At 45.9% G+C, this 25,448-nt stretch overlaps 4 protein-coding genes across 7 annotated transcripts in view; 1 reads left to right on the forward strand and 3 right to left on the reverse strand.

Moving 5' to 3' along the window:
- Window positions 1-1,919, reverse strand: part of LOC128425774 (lethal(3)malignant brain tumor-like protein 1) — a 2,753-nt gene extending 834 nt beyond the window's left edge. The window contains exons 1-4 of the mRNA XM_053412560.1: window positions 1,863-1,919; window positions 778-827; window positions 182-348; window positions 48-110 (exon numbers count right to left, since the gene is read on the reverse strand). Coding sequence (XP_053268535.1) covers window positions 48-110; window positions 182-348; window positions 778-805 — 258 coding nt within the window. The 5' untranslated portion in view covers window positions 806-827; window positions 1,863-1,919. The remainder of the gene's footprint in view (window positions 1-47; window positions 111-181; window positions 349-777; window positions 828-1,862) is intronic.
- Window positions 1,920-4,302: 2,383 nt separating this feature from the next.
- On the forward strand, window positions 4,303-12,539 carry arhgap28 (Rho GTPase activating protein 28). The gene is made up of 15 exons (XM_053412561.1): window positions 4,303-4,954; window positions 5,764-5,948; window positions 6,023-6,240; window positions 6,559-6,664; window positions 9,087-9,319; window positions 9,664-9,826; window positions 10,132-10,223; window positions 10,478-10,552; window positions 10,626-10,779; window positions 10,881-10,963; window positions 11,076-11,291; window positions 11,366-11,482; window positions 11,550-11,677; window positions 12,042-12,079; window positions 12,162-12,539. Exons 2-15 carry the CDS (start codon window positions 5,765-5,767, stop codon window positions 12,242-12,244), a joined length of 1,890 nt encoding a protein of 629 aa, XP_053268536.1. The 5' UTR covers window positions 4,303-4,954; window position 5,764; the 3' UTR covers window positions 12,245-12,539.
- Window positions 12,540-12,713: 174 nt separating this feature from the next.
- Window positions 12,714-17,568, reverse strand: zbtb14 (zinc finger and BTB domain containing 14). 4 transcript variants are annotated; one of them, XM_053412555.1, is made up of 9 exons: window positions 17,433-17,568; window positions 16,240-16,428; window positions 15,979-16,149; window positions 15,568-15,885; window positions 14,851-15,095; window positions 14,183-14,268; window positions 13,836-13,975; window positions 13,659-13,754; window positions 12,714-13,567 (listed from the first exon to the last, which is right to left on the reverse strand). In XM_053412555.1, the coding sequence occupies exons 2-9, from the start codon at window positions 16,426-16,428 to the stop codon at window positions 13,433-13,435; spliced, it is 1,380 nt and encodes a 459-aa protein (XP_053268530.1). In that variant the 5' UTR covers window positions 17,433-17,568; the 3' UTR covers window positions 12,714-13,432. The 4 variants fall into 4 exon arrangements, with proteins under 4 accessions (XP_053268530.1, XP_053268529.1, XP_053268531.1 ...); XM_053412554.1 differs by having other exon boundaries at window positions 16,240-16,513; window positions 17,433-17,566; XM_053412556.1 differs by lacking the exon at window positions 17,433-17,568 and having other exon boundaries at window positions 12,714-13,396; window positions 13,451-13,567; window positions 16,240-17,175.
- Window positions 17,569-20,122: 2,554 nt separating this feature from the next.
- Window positions 20,123-24,790, reverse strand: LOC128425773 (guanine nucleotide-binding protein G(olf) subunit alpha). Its single transcript, XM_053412559.1, has 12 exons — window positions 24,655-24,790; window positions 24,413-24,485; window positions 23,736-23,790; window positions 23,535-23,654; window positions 22,639-22,736; window positions 22,206-22,260; window positions 22,045-22,118; window positions 21,417-21,475; window positions 21,215-21,335; window positions 20,983-21,113; window positions 20,805-20,872; window positions 20,123-20,269 (listed from the first exon to the last, which is right to left on the reverse strand). The coding sequence occupies exons 1-12, from the start codon at window positions 24,788-24,790 to the stop codon at window positions 20,123-20,125; spliced, it is 1,137 nt and encodes a 378-aa protein (XP_053268534.1).
- Window positions 24,791-25,448: the final 658 nt, after the last annotated feature.

Genomic DNA, 25,448 nt, shown 5'->3' on the forward strand with positions numbered 1-25,448 from the left:
TTGAAGGTGATGTCATTACATCTACAGAAGCTGATTGGTCGTCTCACCTCATCTCTGAACTGTTTCACCTGGTTTTCACAACCGGGGATGGACTGAATGAAATCTGACACCTGGAGGGACAGACAGGTCAGAGAGACAGAGAGACAGACAGGTCAGAGAGACAGAGACAGGACTCACTGACCTGTTGGACGCTCCAGTGTTGGACGGACTGGGCGTGGACTCTGGTGACTCCTGGCAGCAGCTTGCGGTGTTGCTCCCAGCAGAGAGACAGGTCGCGGCCGGGCTGTGGAGACATGGCCGACAGGAAGACGGACTGGTGGAGCGCCGCCTGCAGGCCAGTCTCTGCTGCTGCAGGAGAGACAGACAGGTCAGAGTCTGTCTGTGGACTGACCCGTCTCACCCTCTCAGCAGACAGACAGGTCTTCTGTCCTTTACTTAAAATACACAGGACACAACCAGCAGGGCTGTTACCATGGAGAGCTGTTTCTATGACAACAGCCACCTCATCTGCCTGCTGTTTCTATGGAAACACATGAGGGTGGGGGGGGGGGGGGGGGCAGCTGAGTGAGATAATGATGCAACAGAAGTTAGAAGGTAGGAAGGAGGGAACCATAACATCCAATCATGTTCCTGGCTGTGGTTTCTGTGGTTGGCATGACCACGTGTAAGGCCGAGACATCGCCACCTGCTGGGCATCATGTGTGTGTGTGTGTGTGTGTGTGTGTGTGTGTGTGTGTGTGTGTGTGGTGGTGGTGGGGGGGGGGGGCAGTGTGTTACCTTCAGAACTGCTAACTTTATTCTTCATCTTCTTTTTCTTTGTTTTTTTTCTGTTCAAACAGGAAATAAACACAAACATGAGGGAGCAGTAGCCTGAACGAACACACACACTAAGACACACACACTAATACACACACACACACACATACAGGAAGTTACTGAATAAATAACCTCACAAAATATTGAGGTAGAAAGAATAAAAACAGAAACACAAGATAAATAGGTAGATAAGGTGCAGTGGCAAGATGATGGTAATAGTACTGATGATATGCTGGTAATGTTATTGTTAGACAGTGTATAAAAATTGTACAGTATATATAGTATATAATATAACATAATATATATTTATATATGATAGTAATTATACCAATATAATAGCAGTATATAGTAATAATGGCAGCAACAGTATATATAATAATAATAGTAAATATAATAATAATAATAATAATAATAATAACATGTACACATGTATAAATATGTGTATATAGACTTATATATACAAATAATATACAAAGAGTATGATATGATATATAGTAGAGGTATAAATATAAGTATGACTATACAATAGATAATATAATATACTATGAGTGTGAGAATATGTAGACAGAGTGTGCAAAAGACAATATTATTGTATAAAATGATATATAGTATCAATATGGTTTATATTAACATATATATATATATATATATATAATCTATATTGTTTGTTAATGGACATTTGTGTGTGTGTGTGTGTGTGTGTGTGTGTGTGTGTGTGTGTGTGTGTGTGTGTGTGTGTGTGCGTGTGTTTGTCAGACGGGAGTCTGATTATTCTGTTTCAGACTAAAACAGTTATCGGACTCTCGTTCCAGACTCTTATTGTGAAGCTGAGCGGAAACGCGCTTCCTCCTCTCGTGTGAATTGACGCCAATCGAATCCGGAAACAACATCCAGACCCGCCGGTGCCTCTCGGCTCTGTCTGCGGCCTCCGAACTCCTGAGGGCGGCTGCAGCTGCAGAGAGGAGCCGCTGAGAGGAGCAGGAGGCCCGGACAGAGAGACCCGGGAGGAGCGGTGCCGGTCGGCGGGAGTAGACACAGGAACTCACCGTGTCGAAGATCCGCCGCTGACAGCTCCACCACCCGGAAGCACTGACAGCTCTCTGCGTATGCGCTGCTGTGTCACCCGAAGGGAGGAGCCGGATTTAAACAAACAAATCACAATAAATAAATACAGTTTATAACAATTATTGATTTATTCACCCATTTAAAATCAACTTATTTAACACTGGTTAATTTTCAGGGTTTTCGCTCTTTCTTTATGCTAAGCTAAGCTTACAGATCCCTCTGCTCTCAGTCTTTGTGCTAAGCTAGGCTAACTGTTTCCTCTGCCCAGAGTTTTTGTGTTAAGCTAATAGTTGTCCTCTTGTCCTAGTCTTTGTGCTAAGCTAACAGCTCCCTCTGCTCCTAGTCTTTCTTATAAGCTAATAGTTGTCCCCTTTTCCTAGTCTTTGTGTTAAGCTAAGCTAACAGCTCTATCTGCTCCTAGTCTTTCTGCTAAGCTAATAGTTGTCCCCTTTTCCTAGTCTTTGTGCTAAGCTAAGCTAACAGCTCTATCTGCTCCTACATGTTAATCGCGGGGTCTTGAAAAGTATTAAAAGTTGATATATAAATTTAGGGAAAATCAGGGCCCGTAAAAAATATTAAAAAGTCTTGAATCTTTTTCAAATTCAGATCTTTAGATGTGTAGCCGATGGTTCTCAGCTGAGAAATGATCCGAGAGATGGTTATTGAATCAAGACATCTCACCCGTTTATTTCCCTTCACACTTCAAAACTTCTCTCAAGAACCCCCCTTCAAAACAAGAGTCCCAACCAACACCCTGCATATAACAGGAAGTACACAGTCTGTCTGTCTCAGCGCGAGACCGCAGCGCGAGTAGCGCTTGTCGTTGAATCTTCCATGTAGAGGACGGCTAGCTGCAAATAGTGCGCTATTAATTATTTATATGGCTGCAAAGGAAAAAGGCAATGGTGAAATGTGAATTGCGGAGTCGTGGTTGGAACACGAGCAGCTGAAGCCCGTCACTGGGAATGACCGGGAGGGTTAGGGTTCTGTTCGGTCTGTAGAAAGAAGATGACCCAGTACGAGTACGACAGCTGAAGCTAGTAACTAGCTGCTAGCGTTGTCCAGACGTCAGAGTGACGCTGGGAGACACCAACTCTGCGCACTGTAGAAGTGTTGTGGTGTCTCGACACAACAGTGACACAACAGTAACACAACTCGCACTGAGCTGGTGCAAACTGAAAAGTTGTTGAAAACCAAACCAACCCTAATAGAGGCACATGCCATGAATCATATTTGTAAGAAGTGAGCACCCCCACAGCTCAGTTAGTTTCGTCCATGTTCAAAGTTTACACGTGTACATGTCTGAGTTCTATTATTATATCATAACACTTGGAGGATGAAGCAGATAGTAATTTCCTTCAGGTGAGGTACCAGACTAGTTTCCCTGTGTGTGTCAGTTAAACACTCTGTTGCACTGAAGACATGCCACATGGTGGCTCTCTTTGAGAAAGTTGTAGCATTATATCAGTGACAATGTTGATCTGATTTGTGTTATTAATGCTGCAAAATAGTTTTATTATTTAAAGTATTATAAAAGTGCCTATTGCAGAGTTGACTGAACCATTTACTGCTCAGTGTGTCTGTGCAGTGTTTCTCACACCACCAGTAGATTCTGACTGCCATTAGATATACATAATTTCAATCTAGCCTCTTAATCTGTCTCTGAAAGTGGACCAGATTGATGCATCTTTACTTTAAAATGTACAATATCCTCTTCCAACAGGGTCCAGGGTCCATCCACCATGATCTCTGAAAACCCTGTGGGAAACACTGTTGTGTGCATGTGTGCGTGAGCATGTTATGGTTATAAATAAATTGTGCCTTTTGGTTAAGTAACTCAATTCATTCTTTTGAGCCTTATTCCCTCCCGGCCTATCTGAATTCTGTTGTGTTGATACAGTGCTACATAGAAGGTCTGGCAAACTTCATTTTACAATCTCAAACTCAATAGTGTCGCTGATGTAACCGGTGACAGCTCCTAGTGGCGCTGGGGTCTTGAAAAATATTCGAAGGGTCTAAGCTAAGCTAACAGCGCTATCTACTCCTAGTCTTTCTGCTAAGCTAATAGTTGTCCCCTTTTCCTACTCTTTGTGCTAAGCTAAGCTAACAGCTCTATCTGCTCCTAGTCTTTCTGCTAAGCTAATAGTTGTACCCTTTTCCTACTCTTTGTGCTAAGCTAAGCTAACAGCTCTATCTGCTCCTAGTCTTTCTGCTAAGCTCATAGATGTCCCCTTTTCCTTGTCTTTGTGCTAAGCTAGCGGCTAAGGTAACTGCAGCTGGTCGATGATCAGAACATTAACTCCCCCTCCTACCTCTCTGTGGCCCCTCCCCTCCTCCTCCCTCCTGTCTCCACTCACATCAGCTGTCGGATGAGAGAAGAGAGGGTGAGTTCGTTTCTCTTTATTTCTGATCACTGATCACATACTGATATAGACATACACATAGATAACATATACATAACACATACATAACACATATATAACACATAGATAACACATAGACATACACATAGATAACATATACATAACACATAGATAACACATAGATAACACATAGATAACACATAGATAACACATTGCAACTGAAGAGAGTGAGTGGTACAGAGCAGTAGATTCAGACTCAGACAGGTACCTCTGTCTGGTTCAGATCAGGTTGATTAACTGGTGTGTTGAAGGAATCTGGATCAGATCTGGACCAGGTCCAGGAACAGGTCCAGGTCCAGGTCCAGGTCCTGGTCTTCTTCTCTACTTGAGACCATTTGTTTGAATGCTCAAATCAAGTTGTTGTTCTGTCAATTGATTAGTTTGTTGATTGATTTCCTCGTTGATTGATTGGAGGTGACACACAGACACAGTGAACCTGATCCGGGTTCCGTCATCTCCTTCTTCATTATCACTGTGAGAATGTGTCCATGTGTTTTAACGTCTCTTCAGGAGGAAAGACCAGGTCTGTGTCTGAGGACCTGAGTGAAAACACTGCATCCATTTCCTCCTAATGGACCCAGAGCAGCAGCTAGCATTAGCCTGGGTACCCCACTCTATCCTCCCCTGGGAACCAGAACCATTAGACCAAGGTTCCCCCATCACTCACACACACACTCACACCCACACACTAACAAACACAAACACTCTCACACACAAAATGAGGCAGCATAAAGAATAAGACTTTCTAAAACATGACTTGCTTTGTTGGCTCCTTTGGCAGAGGCGCTCCGCTTAAACCCATACACACTCACACACTCACACACTCACACACTCACACACATGCATACACATAGACACTCAAAGACTCACACTAACACACACACACACGCAAACACACCCACCCACACACACTCACATCCACACACACACACACACACACACTCTCACACTCACACACACTCACTCATACACACACACTTACTCATAGACACACACACACACACACTCTCACACTCACACACACTCACACACAACAATCTCTCACACTCACATTCACTCACACACACACACACACACACACACACACACACATACACAGATCAATACTCTTTAGACGTTTACTTCCTCTCACATCATCAATATTCAATCTGAGCTCAGGACAATAAATCAAATCTGACACTTAACAACAAAAGAACAGAAGAGACATTTTGAATCAGTGACATTTAGATCTGGTGTCGCGTCATGAAGCCATAACGTCAGCATGTTGGTGTCCGAGTGGTCAAGATGAACTCGGTCTGACTGATCTGGGTCCAGTTAAAGACTTTCTACTTCCTGTAACATCAGTTAACCGACAACAGCCAATCTCTGTTCACATACATCTGTATTCAGCTCTGATTGGCTGACAGGCTCATTTTAATTAGTCTCATACTCTGATTGGCTGTCTGATCTGTCTCTACAGGATGTTGTCGTCTCCACCATCCACCCCTCTCCCCTCCTCCTCCTCCCCACCTCCACCCCCCCACACAGGGACCTCCGCCTCCCGACGTGTTGCCTTGGAAACGTACTGGAGGGAGGTCCAGAGCATCGAGGAAGAGAAGGAGGGCGAGGATGAAGATGAAGAGGACGAGAGGAACAGTTTGGACGGTAAGTGAAGCCGACTGCAGAGAGACAGGTACATGTTCTGTCTCACCTCCACCTGTCTCTCTATCCACCTGCAGAGGCGGAGCTAGACGAGAGCTGGCTGACAGAGGCGGGGTTATCCTCCCTGGTCACGGCCTCGTCCGAGGAGAAGATGGCGCCCCCAGCTGAGGCCCTTCTGTCTACGTTGACCCGCCAGCAAGCCACAACTGTGAGGAGGAGGCTGGACAACTACAACGAGACGCTGAGGAAGAGAAACAAGCAGCCAATCAGAGATGTCCGAGACGTCTTCACTCAGGTGAGCTAATTATAAACAACTTTGTTGAAATCAGACATCTGTGATGTCACACCTGAGGTAACCACGATACATCAGACATTCGCCAATCAGCTTGTGAAGAGGTTTGATAAAAGTATGAATCACAAAGCTTCACCAGGGGGCGCTCTGACAAGCAGCAGTGATGATGTCATATTAAAGAACAGATTCGATGGACAAGTCAGACCTCGAGTTCTGAGGGAAACTTCCTCACCGCATCATGGACTGTATCTGTGACGAATGCTGCTAAGGATTCTGGGAGTTGTCGAGCAGTGAGTCATGACTCAGCGTTTACTTTTTCAGGCTGATTTAGCAGACAGAAGCCCCTCCCCTCCCTCTAACCGCTCCGGGTCATCACCGGGTCGATACCACATGACCACCAAAACCATCCGTCGCCACACCCACAGAGGTACCTGTCTGTCTGTCAACTGTCTGTCTCTCACCTCTCTATCTTTCACCTGTCTGCCTCTCCAGACTGTCTATCTCTAACCTGTCTGTCTGTAACCTGTCTGTCTGTCAACTGTCTGTCTCTCACCTCTCTATCTTTCACCTGTCTGCCTCTCCAGACTGTCTATCTCTAACCTGTCTGTCTGTAACCTGTCTGTCTGTCAACTGTCTGTCTCTCACCTCTCTATCTTTCACCTGTCTGTCTCCCCAGACTGTCTATCTCTACCTTTCTGTCTGTAACATGTCTGTCTCTCACCCCTCTATCTTTCACCTGTCTGTCTCCCCAAACTGACCATCTCTACCTGTCTGTCTCTCACCCCTCTATCTTTCACCTGTCTGCCTCTCCAGACTGTCTATCTCTACCTGTCTGTCTGTAACATGTCTGTCTCTCACCCCTCTAACTTTCACCTGTCTGTCTGTAACATGTCTGTCTCTCACCCCTCTATCTTTCACCTGTCTGTCTCCCCAAACTGTCCATCTCTACCTGTCTGTCTCTCACCCCTCTATCTTTCACCTGTCTGCCTCTCCAGACTGTCTATCTCTACCTGTCTGTCTGTAACCTGTCTGTCTCTCACCTCTCTATCTTTCACCTGTCTGCCTCTCCAGACTGTCTATCTCTACCTGTCTGTCTGTAACATGTCTGTCTCTCACCCCTCTATCTTTCACCTGTCTGTCTGTAACATGTCTGTCTCTCACCCCTCTATCTTTCACCTGTCTGTCTCCCCAAACTGTCCATCTCTACCTGTCTGTCTCTCACCCCTCTATCTTTCACCTGTCTGCCTCTCCAGGACTGTTTATCTCTAACCTGTCAATGTTTCACTTGTCTGTCTCTCACCCCTCTATCTTTCACCTGTCTGTCTGTAACATGTCTGTCTCTCACCCCTCTATCTTTGACCTGTCTGTCTCCCCAGACTGTCTATCTCTACCTTTCTGTCTGTAACATGTCTGTCTCTCACCCCTCTATCTTTCACCTGTCTGTCTCCCCAGACTGTATATCTCTAACCTGTCTGTCTGTAACCTGTCTGTCTCTCACCCCTCTATCTTTCACCTGTCTGTCTCCCCAGACTGTATATCTCTAACCTGTCTGTCTGTAACCTGTCTGTCTCTCACCCCTCTATCTTTCACCTGTCTGTCTGTAACATGTCTGTCTCTCACCCCTCTATCTTTGACCTGTCTGTCTCCCCAGACTGTCTATCTCTACCTTTCTGTCTGTAACATGTCTGTCTCTCACCCCTCTATCTTTCACCTGTCTGTCTCCCCAGACTGTATATCTCTAACCTGTCTGTCTGTAACCTGTCTGTCTCTCACCCCTCTATCTTTCACCTGTCTGCCTCTCCAGACTGTCTATCTCTACCTTTCTGTCTGTAACATGTCTGTCTCTCACCTCTCTATCTTTCACCTGTCTGTCTCCCCAGACTGTCTATCTCTACCTTTCTGTATGTAACATGTCTGTCTCTCACCTCTCTATCTTTCACCTGTCTGTCTCCCCAGACTGTCTATCTCTACCTGTCTGTCTGTCAACTGTCTGTCCCTCACCTCTCTATCTTTCACCTGTCTGCCTCTCCAGACTGTCTATCTCTAACCTGTCTGTCTGTAACCTGTCTGTCCCTCACCTCTCTATCTTTCACCTGTCTGCCTCTCCAGGACTGTTTATCTCTAACCTGTCAATGTTTCACTTGTCTGTCTCTCACCCCTCTATCTTTCACCTGTCTGTCTGTAACATGTCTGTCTCTCACCCCTCTATCTTTCACCTGTCTGTCTCCCCAAACTGTCTATCTCTACCTGTCTGTCTCTCACCCCTCTATCTTTCACCTGTCTGCCTCTCCAGGACTGTTTATCTCTAACCTGTCAATGTTTCACTTGTCTGTCTCTCACCCCTCTATCTTTCACCTGTCTGTCTGTAACATGTCTGTCTCTCACCCCTCTATCTTTCACCTGTCTGTCTCCCCAAACTGTCTATCTCTACCTGTCTGTCTCTCACCCCTCTATCTTTCACCTGTCTGCCTCTCCAGGACTGTTTATCTCTAACCTGTCAATGTTTCACTTGTCTGTCTCTCACCCCTCTATCTTTCACCTGTCTGTCTCCCCAGACTGTCTATCTCTACCTTTCTGTCTGTAACATGTCTGTCTCTCACCCCTCTATCTTTCACCTGTCTGTCTCCCCAGACTGTATATCTCTAACCTCTCTGTCTGTAACCTGTCTGTCTCTCACCCCTCTATCTTTCACCTGTCTGCCTCTCCAGGACTGTTTATCTCTAACCTGTCAATGTTTCACTTGTCTGTCCCTCACCCGTCTGTCTGTCAACGGACTGTCTATCTCTTACCTGTCTGTCTCTCCCATGACTTTCTTTGACCTGACTCTCTCTAACCTGTCTCTCTCACAGTTCGACCGTCTGTCCCTACGTGTCTTTTCAACGAGCGTCCTTCGGAAGATCTGTCGTCGCCATCACACTCTCTACCCCGAAGCCCCTCCCCTCCTATGCCTGTCACTCAGACAAGACAACCTGATTGGATGCTGCGGGATTGTCCGTACTCAGAAGGTGTGGCTGAGCACAAACAGGGTGGGGCTTGTTGGGACTGTCTACGTTTCCATGGAGATGACAGCTGTGATGTGCCGGTAGGTTCTGACCCCAGGTCTGACTTCCTGTCTGACTTCCTGTCTGACTTCCTGTCTGACTTCCTGTTTCTTGTTATGTATGGTAAACAGTAGGTAGGTTTTTTAATCCTTTATCTGTTCCCATTGAGGCACACTTTCAAAATAAAAGCAGCCGAATCCGATATGATTACTTCCTGTTTGCAGTTGACTCAGTGATGAACAGATAAATGTCACTGAATCACCCTGAAACTGAAACATCAAGATTCTATATGAAGTTCTGCAGAATGTGGTTCTATAATGATGTCATAGTCAGGCTGTGATGTCACATTCAATATGTGTGTATAATCCTTTGTGTCTGTGTGTAGTTCGTACCTGTCTCACCCTCTCAGGGTCTCACCTATGCAGATGACCTGTCGTCATGTGACCTCACTCAGCTTGGTTTCATCTCTCACATTGAGCTCTCCACCTTTCTGCTCGCTCTGGGTGTGCAAACCAAACACACCCGCCCTCCACGCCGCTGGAACCAGGGTGCGTTTCATTTGTACATTCCAGTGTGAACGGTTGACCGGAAACAGGCAGAACATTGAAGGGCTCATTGGTTCAACTGAGGTCAGAGCTTAGGGGTCAGGGGTCATGTTCTCAGACCTGAAGTTCCCTGTGAAAAGTAAATGATGAACAATTTCCATTGAACAACTAATAAAGAATAATGAATCACTTAAAAACACAATCAGCAAAACTGATTTAATCGCTTTACTGAGACATGTCCACCTGTGTCTCTCTCTCTCCACCTGTCTGTCCCTCACCCGTCTGTCCCTCACCTGTCTGTCCATCAGACAGCGGCGTGTTCGGCGTTCCTCTGAACTTTCTGTTGGAGAACGACAGGAAGAAGTTTCCCGGGGTTAAAGTTCCCATCGTCTACCAAAAGGTGAAGAGCCTGTCTGTCTGTACCTGTCTCTCTGTCTGTCCATGTTGTATCAGATGACATTTGACATTAGCTTTGTGCTAGGCTAACAGTTGAACTGTGTGTGTGTGTGGGGGGGGGGGGGGCTATCGCAGCTGCTGTCTGAGGTTGGATAAACACAGTTTCAGTGTGAACAGCTTCATGAGGAGAAACTGTTAGTGCGTTAATATGAACTGAGGGATGTGTGTGTGTGTGTGTGTGTGTGTGTGTGTGTGTAGTTGTTGTGTATTTTAGAGCAGAGTGTGGAGACTGAGGGGATCCTCAGAGTTCCTGGATCAGTCGCTCGACTCAAGGTAACACTCATCAAGCACCTGTACTATCAGTGCTTTTATTCTGAAGGTCATCTTCCTGTCTGTCTGTCTGCAGTACCTGCGTCGAGAGTTAGACAGGTGTGGTGGAGACATCGACTGGTCGTCAGTGAGACAGGTGGAAGCTGCAGGTTTATTGAAGCTTTTCATCAGAGAGCTGCCGACACCTCTGCTGACGCACACACACCTGTCCACCTACCACTCTGTGCTGGGTACACACGCACACACACACACACACACTCACACACACACACAATGGTGATGATGGTGTTAACAATCTAACTGGTGTGTATCTGTGTGTTTGTGTGTGTAGGGATCTCCTCGGTGCTTCATCAGGTTCAGGCTCTTCATCTCTTGTCGTTGTTGCTTCCTGAAGTGAACAGAGAAACGCTCAGAGTAAACACACACACACACACACACACAGACACACACACACACACACAAACACACACACACAGATCAGTTTCTGTGGTTTCCCACAGACTCTGACAGGTGTCCATGTCCCCAGGCCCTGTTAGTCTTCCTGCGTGAGGTCGTCTCTCATCAGGACCAGAACCGGATGTCTCTGTGGAACGTCTCCATGGTAATGGCACCCAACCTGTTCTCCTGCCGTCACCGTGGCAACAAGCAGTCCATTGCTAGGCAACGGGATGAGATGGAAGAGGCGGTGGGGGGGGCTCGCCTGATCCGACTGATGATCACACACCAGGATCTGCTGTGGACCGTAAGTCTCAGGACGGTCTCCTCACCATCACTCTCTCACCTGGCTGTGACATCACTTCCTGTTTTCTTCAATAGGTACCAAGGTTCCTGTTGTCTCAGGTGAGACAGATGAACCAGGCAGCCAATCAGAAACAGTTCGGCCTCACCAGGACAACAAAACGACTTCTGAGGAGGAAGAACGACAAGAACCAGGTGAGACACACACCCGGTGACACAGTTTGCTCTCTGACATCATCAGTGACATCACGTGTGTGTGCAGGTAGCGGAGCTGTGTGAAGGTGTGATCAGGGTTCATGCCCCCTCGCACACCAAGGTTTCCATGGCGGTACAGCTTGACGGACAAACTAGAGCCAAAGACGTCACTGCTCGCTATGAGTGTGAGAACAGGTAACACACACACACACACAGACACACACAAAGACCACACTGTGGGCACCTCCACCTGCACCGGATCAGCCTGGGGCGCCACCGGAGTCTCACCTCAACAGCCAGAGACAAACCAGTTGCTTTTCAGCATCCTTTTATTCTTTAAAACAGGAGGAAACATTTATCAAAACAAACGCTCTTGTCCATGCGTCTCTCGTGTCCCTCTGGCAGCTGGCGCCTTGTGTCCCGGAGGAGACACAGCCCTCCTGCATCACTGCTCCGGTCCAGGTGGAGGTTCTCTGAGCCACAATTTAAAAAAACATTTATAAAGCTTCCATTGATTCTGTCTCTCTCTCTCTCTCTCACTCTCTCTCTCGACCATCAGTCCAGTTCAGTGTCTGTATGAGGTCGGAGGAAACATCTGTGAGTCTGGTTTTGACATCATCAAAATAAACTCACCTGCTCCACATGTAAATCTGAATATCTACACCTGTCTGTCTCTCAGGTGAACGTCGCCTCCACCCAGACTGCGTCCTGTTGGATGTTTACAGAGTGAATCCTCACTGTGATTGGCTGATCAAACCCTGATTCATAGACATTTGTCTCACTACCGACCTACAGTCATCTGAGACCTGTCCCAAAACTGGTCCAACCTGTCTCACCACCTCTTCAGACCTTGATCCTGTTTCACAACGTGCCTTACCACCTGTCGCACCAACATCTCAAACTACTCCAGTTGACAACTGTCTCACATCCTGTCAAGCAAATGTTTACTTTAAGTTTCACTTGTGTTTTATAAAACGTTCGAGAAAAATAAATGTTTTTATTAATCTTCTTTTCTTCCTCTCGTTTCACCTTTTTTTGTTGATAAAATCTGAAGACTTGTTCATATTAAAAACCAAGATCTGTTGGTGTTTTGTTTTGCTCCTGCTGGTCGATGGTTCTGACCAAAGCCACCGACTCATCAGCGTGAACACGATATATGTCAGACTGCAAATAACGTCAAAGAATGAGCTGCTAACGTGTGGAGATGTGATAATGTCCAAGTTACAGAAGATCTGAATGAAAAGGTTTATTTTCAGTGGAACCGTGTAAAAAGTTCAGTTCACGTGTCCACTCTGGGCACCTGTAGTTTATCGTGATGAAATAAACAGACGTGTTCTAACAGCGGCTCCGCTCATGAAACTGAACAGAGCAACGGTTTTATACAACACAAACCAACAGCTTGAAAATCAGCTGATTTCTGTACAGAGTTTGGTTTCACGTGTAAAAACAATGTGAGATCGTACATGAAGCCATACATCACGTGGATCACATGACTACTGAGGTCATCAGTTTACTGTCGCACACGAGGAAACGACTTCAACACAAACAGAACTTCATAAAAGGTCTCTGTTAAAAATGAACATAAGATACAGAGAAAATGGTTGAATGATGATGTCATCAACAGCTGGAGTCCACCAGATGTTTGGATCGCCTGACGCTGTCCAGATGTTTTGGATCAGCTGACGCTGTCCAGATGTTTTGATCAGCTGACGCTGTCCAGATGTTTGGATCAGCTGATGCTGTCCAGATGTTTTGGATCAGCTGATGCTGTCCAGATGTTTTGGATCAGCTGATGCTGTCCAGATGTTTTGGATCAGCTGATGCTGTCCAGATGTTTTGGATCAGCTGATGCTGTCCAGATGTTTTGGATCAGCTGATGCTGTCCAGATGTTTGGATCAGCTGATGCTGTCCAGGTGTTTGGATCAGCTGATGCTGTCCAGATGTTTGGATCAGCTGATGCTGTCCAGATGTTGCTCCTCTGCAGCCATGGCGGCGGCCTGCAGTGTCTCTGTGTCGCTCTGCAGTGGATTCAGCTGCTTCCTCTCACTGTGCATGTTGTTTTCATGACGCTTCAGATCTGAGGCCTGAAAATACAAAGTGATCCTGAGTACACCAGGGACAGGAGTACTCGGAGTAGCAGTAGTAACAGTACTCTAACTGTAGTATTAGCTTTACCTTGGCGAAGGCCTTGGTGCAGGAGGGACAGACAAATGGTTTCTCTCCTCTGTGTCTCCTCTCGTGATCCTTCAGGTGAGACTTGTGTTTAAACGCCTGCAGACAGACAGGTTAGACAGCTGAGAGACAGACAGGTGAGACAGGTGAGACAGGTGAAGCAGACGGGCGTGAACTCACCTTGTCACACATCTGGCAGGCGAATGGTCTCTCGTTGCTGTGAACTCGTTCATGTTTTTTAAGGTCCGGCGCTCTGATGAACGATTTTCCACAAACGTCACACCGATATGGTTTGAACCCCGTGTGGATCTTCAGGTGTTCTGGAGCACAGAGGTGAGACAGGTGAGGGCGGAGCTTCTTCAGGTCAACATTAGAAATACATCACCTGATTTCATCAACACACAACTCCCTCAAAACATCATTTACACAGTGACCACACCTGTGTAACCATATAACCAGGTGTGAGTCGCATATGAAACAGTGTGTGATGTCAGAGTCAGGTGACCTGAGCTCAGGTGTGTTTGTACCTTTCAGGTGAGCGTGTGTGGTGAACGCCTTGGTGCAGATCTCACACGCAAACGGACGCTCGGCCGAGTGAAGCTTCTCGTGTTTCCTACAAAAACACACACACACACACACACAAACACACACATATATTACACCGGATTGAAACTACTTCAAGGATCAAAGTAGTAAAGTATGAGAGGTTCTCCTCCGCTAACACTCCCACTACATCAGTATCATTAAGTGAAGTAGCTGCAGTCTGTGGTACTGGGAGCACTTTACTGGTCAGGCTGGTTCTGTTGGGCTCCAGCAGCTGACAGAGGTTCATCCTCTGAGGAGAATCTAGATCTTTCAGAAGCTCCTCAGAGGAGCTCAGAGGATCTTGTGGGTCTCTGAAGACCCTGGTCCTCCTCAGAGACTCCAACAACCAGCTCCACAGAACCTCTAAGAACATGATGTCATGGTTCAAAGGAAGGGCTTGTCAGTGGGCGGAGCTTAATACTGTTTGATCTCTTATCTCCAACTGACCCTGGAGCAGGTCAGCTGCTCAGCGTAAGTTAACATGGTGATTTACCTGATGACAAGTGAACGAGCTTCATAAAAAACTGAAACTCTGAAGTGTGTGTGTGTGTGTGTGTGTGTGTGTGTGTGTGTTTGTGTGTGTGTGTGTGTGTGTGTGTGTGTCACTTACCTGAGGCGGCTTTCGTCCAGGAAGCTCTTCCCACACACCTGACAGGCAAGTTGTTCTCTGTGTCCATACAACAAGTATTCAAACTTCATGTCGGTGGTGGCTGTGGACCAACCAGGCGGCTGCTCGTCCTTCACCTCCCCCATACTGTCAGCAAACGTCAGCGTCTGGGTGGCGTGATGCTCCGCCCCCAGCTCTTTAGGCTCAGCCTCCATGTCTGTCACCACATCCTGGTCATAACACGTAACCTGGAGGTCAAAAGTTCACAGGTGCTGGATACCCACTCATGTTTGTGTTTGTTTACACTTTTAGATGTGTTCAAACATGGTTTCTCACTTGACAAAAAAAATCTAAGTTTTACTTTCATGTTTCCGGTTTCATGCTATGTTTGGACCAGTGTTGCAAATATTTCACAATAAAACTTAAAGAAAATGAATGAATGGATTCAATCAACCTTTATTTTGAAAGGAGTAGCATACCTGTATTTGTGACATACTGGTCAGATTAACATTGAAACTTCTCTGTATATTCTGCTACGAAGAACTATATCACTATCATTTTTATACGACAGAAGTCTGGAGCCTCTGACTCGGATGGAGAGAAAAGTATTTAAATTCATGATGTGGTATTTGAAACAAACATTTTGGTATCGACAACACGACAACGGACACAACAGGGCGACTGCTGACCGAGCTGTGTGCATGCATGTGTGTGTCGTACCTTGTGTACATCATCATTGGTCAGTTCCTTCAGGATTGCTTCCTGGACACGTAGCGCTGCACTGGGAGACTTATCCAACTCCTGATTGGCTGATGCCTCAACGAGGTCATCGGCGGTGGGCGTGTCGTCGTGCTCCCCGAGGACCTGAACGCACCACAGGGACATGTTGAAGGAGACATGATGGATCCTGAATGAATCTGATGAGTAAGGATCAGATCGTACGTCAGCCTCAGCAGCCAGCTGAGCCTCCGGAGGCAGAGCCATCTTCACGATGTCGTATGGAAACTTGTCTTTGTCTTCTGAGGACACGTCTCGTTTCTGAGGACACGCAAATGCATCGTCAGGATTGTGGTTAGTGAGGAGGGATGTTAGCTGTGTGTGAGTGTGTGTGTGTGTGTGTGTTTGTGTTACCTGTGAGCACAGCTTGTCGAGGAAGCGGATGCCCAGGATTTGTCCTGATGACATCATCAGGTTAACGTCTCTCTTCCTGACGGAGATCTTCGCCGTGTACATGTAGTTCAACACCTCCTCAAAGATGTCGGAGCGGATGAAGTCGATCTCAATCACAGATGAGTTGTCCACCTGACACCAACACAAGTATTGAAGTATTCAGAAAGGTGTGAATCAGTCTTGTGTGTCTGTGTATTTGTGTTAACGTGTGCTGTTTTGAACCTCATGTTTCTTGAAGAGCTTCTTGAAGTAGTTGGAGCAGGCGGCGAGGACACAGCGGTGAGCTCGGAACTTGACGTCTTCGACCACCACGGCGATGTCACAGTGCTCGCCCTCCAGCCGCTGCTCGTTCAGCAGCTTCAGGAAGATGCTCCTGTGCTCGTCGTCCACGTACTTCACCGTCTCCGTCATCTGTCCAACAGAGGCCACAACCACGTGACTCAGGAAACCATCAACAGACACATCTGGGAACCGCTTCTTTTCCTGTATCAGTTTACTTTCAAAGTAAAAGCAGCTCACTGTTAACACTTCCTGTTCTTTCAAAAAATAAAAGCAGGTGACTGATCACTTCCTGTTTACACTGACTCAGATACTGAAGGAAACTGAAAAACATCAGATTCTACATGATCTGATATATTGTTTATGACGTCATCCCGAGAAGGTGATTTCATTGTGTCTCACGTCATGCCCCCCCACCGCAGTTTCACACCAATAGTTCATGTTGATCTACTACAGCGGACACGCGCACATGGGCGCGTACACACGCTCCGATGCCTTTAGCGGAGCAGCACCGTGGACTTGTTAGGTTCGCATTCACGCAGATTTATTTACGTTCCTATTTAAATTCATGCGCAGGAAGCGAACGGGTTTTATTGTGAAACTTGGAGCTAAGCTAACGGGCTAACAGCTGCGAGGCTAACGCGAATACAACGTCATCATGTCCGGTGTAAAGCAGCTGACTTCACCGGTCAGGCTAACGTTAGCTTGTAGCTAACAGTCGGGTGAACGATTAACTTCGTCCACGGTACCGGGGGGATTCGAGCCAGCTGCCCGGTGTGCGCCGGCTCAGACCCGGGGTCCGTCAGTCGGTGTGTTCCCCGGGACTCGGTGTGTGAAACGCTCAGTAAATGGCGGACAGTCCGGCCCGCCGCTCCGCGCTCACACAAGATGGCGTTTCTCCGGTAACCGTCTGTTAACGGTGTGTTCCCGTTACACCGTCACACACCATCACCGGCGGGGGACCGGCCGCGTGCCCCGCGCCCCGCCGTCCCCGGCCCCGACTCACAAGCACGCGAGCATCCGCGGCGACTCGGGGCTCGAGCGGCCATGAACGGCTCGAGAGCGCGCAGACATCCCGCGGAAACGACGCCGGAGCGAGGACAGAAGCCGAGCGCGGCACCGGGAGCGGCTCTTACCGTCACACAGGCCCGGGCCGTGCGCGTCCTCCTGGGGGTTCGAGCACCGGGAGCCGGGAAACGCTTGGTCCGGTTGTTGTTGTTGTTGTTGATGAGGACGAGCACCGAGCTAAGGCCGCGCTTTGCGCCAGCACGCACACACTGCAGGAGCACGCAGGCAGCGCGCCAAGCATCCTCTGAACGCGACGGCGCATCACCTCACACGCATGCGCATTCTCCCCTGCCATTGACGGCCTCACAGTTCACGCGCTTACCTGAACGTCACCTGGGGTCGTGGTGATGGGTTATTCAAACTGAGCAGATCACGTGTGTGTGTTTTGGTGCAGTACATTTCCCGAAACTATAAAAAGTTAAACTTGACATATGTTTATATATATGTTTATGTATATATACTCATTGATCAAGCACATCACGTGTGTATGTATATATATATATATGTATGTATGTAAGGTTAGACCTTATATATATATATACAGTGCTGTGACAAAGTATTTGCCCCCTTCCTGGTTTCTTATTTTGTTGCAAATTTGTCACACTTAAATGTTTCAGATCATTAAACCAATTTTTATATTAGACAAAGATAACCCGAGTAAATATAAAATGTAGTTTTTAAATGATTTCATTTATTAAGGGAAAAAAGCTATCCAAACCTACCTGGCCTTATGTGAAAAAGCATCATTGCCCCCAATGATAAATCATGAATGAATTGTGATTTTTTGGAAAGCTAAATTCAATTTCACTAGCCCCATCCAGGCCTGATTACTGCCAGACATGTTGAATAAATAAATTACTTAAATAGACCCTGTCTGACAAAGTGAGGTAAACTAAAAGATCTAAAAAAACAACACATCATGTCTCGATCTAAAGAAATTCAAAAACAGATGAGAAACAAAGTAATTGACATGTATAAGTGTGGAACGGGTTATGAAGCCATTAGGGTTTGGGACTTCAGTGAACCACGGTGAGAGCCATTATCCACAAATAGAGAAGACTTGGAACAGTGGGGAACCTTCCCAGGAGTGGCCGGCATATCAAAATTACTCCTATAGCACATCAACGACTCATCCAGGAGGTCATGAAAGACCCAGAACAACATCTCAGGAGCTGCAGGCCGCACTGGCCTCAGTTAAAGTCAGTGTTCATGATTCAACAAGAAGAAAAACACAGGGCAAAAATGGCTTCCATGGGAGAGTTCAAAGGCAAAAGCTACTGCTGACCAAAAAGAACAAAGGCTTGTCTCACATTATCCAAAAAACATCTTGATGATCCCCAAGACTTTTAGGCAAATATTCTGTGGACTGACGAAACAAAAGATGAACTTTTGGAAGATGTGGGTCCCGTCACATCTGGTGTAAAACTAACACAGCATTTGATAAAAACCACATCATACCAACAGTCCAACATGGTGGTGGTAGTGTGATGGTCTGAGCTTTGCAGCTTCAGGACCTGGAGGACTTGCCATAATTGATGGAACCATGAATTCTGCTCTCTACCAGAATCCTTTAGGAGAATGTCAGGCCCTCAGTTCATGACCTCAAGCTCAAGGGCACTTGGGTTATGCAGCAGGACAATGATCTGAAACACACCAGCATGTCCACCTCTGAATGGCTTACCAAACAAAATGAAGGTTCTTGAGTGGCCTAGTCAAAGTCCGGACTTAAATCCGATTGAGATGCTGTGGAATGACCTCAAACAAGTGGTTTATACTAACAAAACCTACAATGTGGCTGAATTAAAACTATTCTGCAAAGAAGAGTGGACCAGACTCCTCCACAGCGATGTGAGAGACTCATCACCAGTTATTGCAAATGCTTGATGCAGTTGTTGCCGCCAAGGGTAACACACCCAGTTATTAGGTTTAGGGGGCAACTACTTTTTCAGAAAGGACCAGGTAGGTCTGGATAACTTCTTTCCCTTAATAAGTGAAATCATGATTTAAAAACTGCATTTTGTATTTACTTGGGTTATTTTTGTCTAATATTAAAATTTCTTTGATGATCTGAATCATTTAAGTGTGACAGATATGCCAAAAAATCTGGAAGGGAGCAAATACTTTTTCACAGCACTGTATACATGTGTGTGTGTATTCACACACCTGCACAGTCATATCACGTATGACAGTTTTCCGATAACCGATAAATTGATTTGATGATGTGAAGGTAAAAAAAAGACCACAAACAAATTCAACTTTGACATAAAAACTCTTTAATGTTAAATTGTTTTAATTAAAAGATTTAGAATTTAAAGCAAATCTAACTGAACTCTACAAAGAGAAGATTTTAATGCTTAAATGAAACACACCTCATCTTTCACGTACAAATCTACAAGTTGCATCAGCGATGGAAACAGCCAATCAGAGGAAAGTTAATTACAATAAACATGAAAAAATAGATTTAGATTTGTCTTTAACACCGCCCCCTAATTATGACATCTCGCTCTTGCTGTGGCAGGTAAATAACAATCTTTGCTCTTCAACATCAGAACTACACTACCCACAATCCCCTGTGTCAGACATCAGCACAGAAACAAAATATATGTTCAGATACTCAGTCTGTCCTAATCAATAAACGTCAACAGCTGTGTATTAAATGTCTGTGATCACAGAAGTTATAAATATATTAGGATCTATAAGCATTGATCAACTATTGATAAGATATCAGCCTCTAGACAAGTGATCGCCCAGCAGCCAATCAGAGCAGCTCGTACTGCCTCAGGTGCATGCGCTGGATGATGTCACGACAGTCGTTGAAGACGCGCCGGATGTTCTCGGTGTCCACTGCGCAGGTGAAGTGAGGATAACAGTGATGCTTCCCATCGCTGCTCGCCAAGCTGATCCGCTGAGGAGCAGGAGAAGAGGTCACGCTTCAGATTCAAACACGTCAACACGCTTCAGACTCAACACGTCAACACGCTTCAGATTCAACACGCTTCAGACTCAACACGTCAACACGCTTCAGATTCAACACGTCAACACGCTTCAGACTCAACACGTCAACACGCTTCAGACTCAACACGCTTCAGACTCAACACGTCAACACGCTTCAGATTCAACACGTCAACACGCTTCAGATTCAAACACGTCAACACGCTTCAGACTCAACACGTCAACACGCTTCAGATTCAACACGTCAACACGCTTCAGATTCAACACGTCAACACGCTTCAGATTCAACACGTCAACACGCTTCAGATTCAACACGTCAACACGCTTCAGTCAACTTTTTATAAATGTTAGTTTCAACACATCTGTTTGAATTTGTTCGACCCAATAAGTTAAATCTGAACACATTTCGTTTTGACATGTCAGTTTAAACTTAACAGTTGATGTCAATCTTTCATCATCAGGTGAGAAAAGTTTTGATGTGTTTTTACCAAAAACTCATCTCTGATGAAGAACTTTGCTCGGGCCACTCTGGCGTCTTCATCAGCATCAGGAACAGCTGGAAACAGGAAGTGATGTCATCATGTGTTAATCACATCCTGATGCTTATAAGGTGTCAGGTTAAAGGTCAGATTCAGTCACTGATGGCGTCTCTGTGTGAACTCTGACCGTCAACAGGAACTGTGTAGTTGGCGTATTCAGGGAAATAATCCTCCAGTTTAGATTTTCCCGCCAGAATTTTGTCAGCAAGGACATCCTGTTTGTTCAGGAACAAGATCACGGATATGGTCTTCAGAAACCTGCAGCCAATCACAGGGCGGACAGGGTTAACAGCGGCCAATCAGAGAGCAGAGAAGGTTAGAGCCAGCCAATCACAGAGCAGGGGCGTTCATTGTTTAACCTGTTGGTCCAGATGGACCTGAAGAGGTCCAGAGACTCTCGCAGTCGATTGGTGGAGTTGTCCTCTCTGATGACCATGTTGTAGCTGCTGCTGGCGGCGACGAAGATGATGGCCGTGACATCTGTACTCAGAGATCACACAGGTAAACACAGTAACACACATACAGATGTTCACTGGGGGTTTTAATGACTTATTCTCTCACCGTTGAAGCACTGAATCCACTTCCTGCGTTCGTCCCTCTGTCCACCTACATCAAACATACTGACAGAACATGGGTCATGGATCAGTTTCTAACACACACACATGTTTGTACTTCTATCTTAGTACAGAAACTCATTCCCTAGGCCCTTACTCTAACCTTAACCATCCCAACTAAATGCCTAACCCTAACACTAGCTGTAACTCAAACCCTAACCTAAACCGGATTTTAACCCTAAAACAAAGTCATAACCCCCAAACAGTCCACTAGAGGTCACAGAGTGAAGACCGGACAAAATGTCCTCACTCCGCAGGTTGTACAGTCAAACTGGTCCTCAAAGAGACATCTGTACAAGAGCAGACACACAAACAGGGTAAAGACTTTCCCATGATGCATGGCCACTGAGACCTGGCCAATCAAAACATCTCAGTTGTTTCTCAGAGCAATTGTAAAACACAAAATTCGTGTTAAAGCTCTCTGATTGGCTGGTTCTTACTGCAATGCTTTTTGGGAGTTGCAGTTTAAAACACTGTGACCTTTGATTTATATCTCGACTGAATAAAGCAGCCGTCAGGTCGGGAGACAGCTGACGGCTGCAGGGGGATGGGGGGGGGGGTCCTCAGACACTCACTGGAAGTTGACCTTGTCGACCTGGAACCTGGTTTCAATTATCCCTGAAGTCAAAACTCTGCAGCGCAACAAATCCTGCAGGAGAAGAAGAAAACTGTGATTCTGCAACAGGTGAGTCACCATGGATGCCTGATACCTAAAGCTGATTGGTCGGCTTGTTACCTGGTCAGTGGGCGTATAGTCCGGCCTCCTGACCAAGTCCAACTTGTCCAGGAAACTGTAACACACCAACACACGTGTTCACGAAGCATCTACATGTGACATCACAGGTCTCTCAGCCAATCCCCCGGCTCTGTGATAGGTCCATCATTGTTAGTGGAGTATTCTGATCGGTATATTTGGACATGAACTTGTATTACGTATGTTTTGGGGACGTCGTCACAAAAATTCTTCTGTTTTAGAGTAAAGACTTGGTTTACTGCTAGCCTAAAGTCAGGCTAACATTAGCCTAATGGTAAAACAGATCTTTAAGAATGTTAATGTAAGGCTAACATTTGGCATCAGTATGATTGCATCAGGCCAACATGTGAATGGGTCTTGAATAAACTTCAGTGTGATGTCGTGTGTGTGTTTTTGTGTGTTTGTGTGATCTTACTACTGAGCGCAGTCGATCAGCTGATATTCGTTGGAGCGTTCAAAACATGCCCTGATGCCGTCATCCACCCAGAGCTGCTGAGCATGCTCATAGAACTCCTGACACACACACACACACACACACACACACACACACACACACACACACACACACACACACACACACACACACACACACACACACACACACACACACACACACACACACACACACACACACACACACACACACACACACACATTAAAGTCCTGGTAGCCATGTAGCTCTCATGTTTACATCCTGATTGGTCTGCTCCAGTGGAGGAGATGCACACATGTAGTTTGTCCTGATGGTGGCGCTAGAGGACCTAATGTTGTCTCCATGTAGATGCACATTGATTTCTACGGATCTCTATATTCTGGGAATAATCTCACACGTTGCACCTTTGACAGTCGCAGGTTTTTCTTGCAAGTTAGTGCCTCAATGTGACAGCATCTGATTGGACGGTGGTAACAGCACTTTAAGTGAGTGAATCCAGTCGACCAATCAGCTGCAGCGCTGACAGAACAAGTGAAGTGAACGAGGTGGGAAGAGAAACAGGAAAACGCTTGTTTTGTCTCTTTGTCGTCCTCAGAGACGATAAGATAATGAGTCCTGAGACACTGTGTGTGTGTGTGTGTGTGTGTGTATGTGTGTGTGTGTGTGTGTGTTAGTCCCTGGATAACTCGTTACATCATGTCATTAACATCATTAAAACAAACAACTGAGAGTCTCTGGGGATTTAAAGGAACAGTTCCCTTGTTTCAGGTCTGACATCAGCTGTCGACGGGTGAAACATGAAGCTGAACATTTTAACATGTAACTACACAACCTGTGCAGATAAACAGACAAGTAGATATGAATTGTGTGTGTGTTACCTCAGTGTATTCAAAGTCAGACAGCGGTGCGATGCTGTTGATGTAATCAACTCTGAACTGGTTGCCAGGGTTACCAATAGGTATGGGTGGAGTCAACGAGGTCATGGCCGACACGATGGCCTGAAACACACACACACACACACACACTGACTCTGATTGGCTGCTTGGGGCTGACAGAGCTCCACCTGTCAGGTGACCTACCACGACGGCGTCCTTCACGTTTTTCCTGATGTCCTGACCCTTCTCCTGCTTTTCTCTGATAAAAACAAAAACAAACACAACTAATATGTCAATAAACAGAGTAACGAGAAAACTCAAATGTCTCAATATGAATAAACTTGAATAAATAGTCGACCAGCTTTGTGTCAGTCAGCGTGTGGGGGGCAGGGTCAGTCAGTGGGGGGGGAGTTAAACCTGTTCTTTAGTCCTCAGGTGGTTGGTAACTGAGTCAAACCTCAGATCAATAATCAGCAAAGATCATTTTGATAATTAGATTTTTCATCATATTGGACTGAGACACAGGAGCTGTCTCCGTCATGGCAACAACATCGATACATCACTTCCTGTTTAGCAGCTTGTCTTCAAAGTGAAAGTGTGACAAACGTTTTGTTGCTGTTATGCTTCATATGGAGCTGAATTAAAAAGCTTTTATTCTGAAAGGTTGTGAGCTTGGGTCTGAAGATGGAGTCGGTTGTTTAACAGACTCTGAATCAGTCGACTTGTGAAGTTTAAACCACACGTGATGATGACTTCTTGTTTCCTGTACTTTATAAATAGCTGTGATTATTGGTTTTGGAGAATTAAAGGTGGAGGGTGGATAACTGATGAGACATGATCATGTGATCAGCTGACAGGATGTGATGATGTCATGGACTCACTCAGCGTTGAAGCCGTCGACGTGAAGAATCCTCATCTGTTTCACAATCGTGCTTTTACCTGATTCTCCTGCACCTGCACACAGACAGGTAGTTAGAGAGACAGACAGACAGGTAGAGAGACAGACAGACAGGTAGAGAGACAGACATAGAGAGACAGACAGACAGGTAGAGAGACAGACAGACAGGTAGAGAGACAGACAGGTAGAGAGACAGACAGGTAGAGAGACAGACAGTGGTCTCACCCAGCAGTAATAGTCTATGTGTAGCTTTGTAAGCCTGTCTCTCTTTCTGAAGTTGTCTCTCAATCTTCTTGTTTGCTTCTCTCTTTGCTTTTTCATCCAGTCGTTCTTCCTCCGTCTGCCCTCCAAGACAGCCCATCTCACCTGTAAACAAGTACACACTTCACCTGTAAACAAGTACACATCTCACCTGTAAACAAGTACACATCTCACCTGTAAACAAGTACACATCTCACCTGTAAACAAGTACACACTTCACCTGTAAACAAGTACACATCTCACCTGTAAACAAGTACACACTTCACCTGTAAACAAGTACACACTTCACCTGTAAACAAGTACACACTTCACCTGTAAACAAGTACACATCTCACCTGTAAACAAGTACACACTTCACCTGTAAAACAAGTACACACTTCACCTGTAAACAAGTACACAACTCACCTGTAAACAAGTAAACATCTCACTGTAAACAAGTACACATCTCACTGTAAACAAGTAAACATCTCACTGTAAACAAGTGCACATCAATAACGTAATCAATAAACAAACCCCAGTAAACAAGCTTCAGGTTTAGATTGGTCACGTACGATGAAGCAAGATTTGTGGTTACCAAGGAAACATCCCATAATACAGGTTAACGCCTTGTGAAGCTCCGCCTACTGACCAGTCGGGTTCAGGATTAAACTAGATTCGGTTCCGGGTCATCTAAGTAGTTGCATGAGTGACCTGGAAGGAAACCAGTTAGAACTGGTTCAGCCGTGTTGACGCTTCTGTTTCAATGAGCCAGTGATCGT

This window comes from Pleuronectes platessa, chromosome 20 (assembly GCF_947347685.1).
Source record: "Pleuronectes platessa chromosome 20, fPlePla1.1, whole genome shotgun sequence".
Lineage (NCBI taxonomy): Eukaryota > Metazoa > Chordata > Actinopteri > Pleuronectiformes > Pleuronectidae > Pleuronectes > Pleuronectes platessa.

What these genes read in the sequence shown, in the direction of transcription:
- LOC128425773 (XM_053412559.1), bottom strand. Translation starts at nt 24,790, where the DNA reads ATGGGCTGTCTTGGAGGGCAGACGGAGGAAGAACGACTGGATGAAAAA. An exon ending in GTGGATTCAGTGCTTCAACG is followed by an intron (nt 21,336 to 21,416) that starts GTGAGAGAATAA and finishes CTCTGAGTACAG; the next exon opens with ATGTCACGGCCATCATCTTC. An exon ending in CTACACAGTTCCTGTTGACG is followed by an intron (nt 20,873 to 20,982) that starts GTCAGAGTTCAC and finishes TCCTGTTTCCAG; the next exon opens with CTGTTCCTGATGCTGATGAA.
- arhgap28 (XM_053412561.1), top strand. Translation starts at nt 5,765, where the DNA reads ATGTTGTCGTCTCCACCATCCACCCCTCTCCCCTCCTCCTCCTCCCCA. An exon ending in CGAGAGGAACAGTTTGGACG is followed by an intron (nt 5,949 to 6,022) that starts GTAAGTGAAGCC and finishes ATCCACCTGCAG; the next exon opens with AGGCGGAGCTAGACGAGAGC. An exon ending in ATGACAGCTGTGATGTGCCG is followed by an intron (nt 9,320 to 9,663) that starts GTAGGTTCTGAC and finishes GTCTGTGTGTAG; the next exon opens with TTCGTACCTGTCTCACCCTC.
- zbtb14 (XM_053412555.1), bottom strand. Translation starts at nt 16,428, where the DNA reads ATGACGGAGACGGTGAAGTACGTGGACGACGAGCACAGGAGCATCTTC. An exon ending in AGCTCTTCAAGAAACATGAG is followed by an intron (nt 16,150 to 16,239) that starts GTTCAAAACAGC and finishes TGTTGGTGTCAG; the next exon opens with GTGGACAACTCATCTGTGAT. An exon ending in GCACCAAGGCCTTCGCCAAG is followed by an intron (nt 13,568 to 13,658) that starts GTAAAGCTAATA and finishes TTGTATTTTCAG; the next exon opens with GCCTCAGATCTGAAGCGTCA.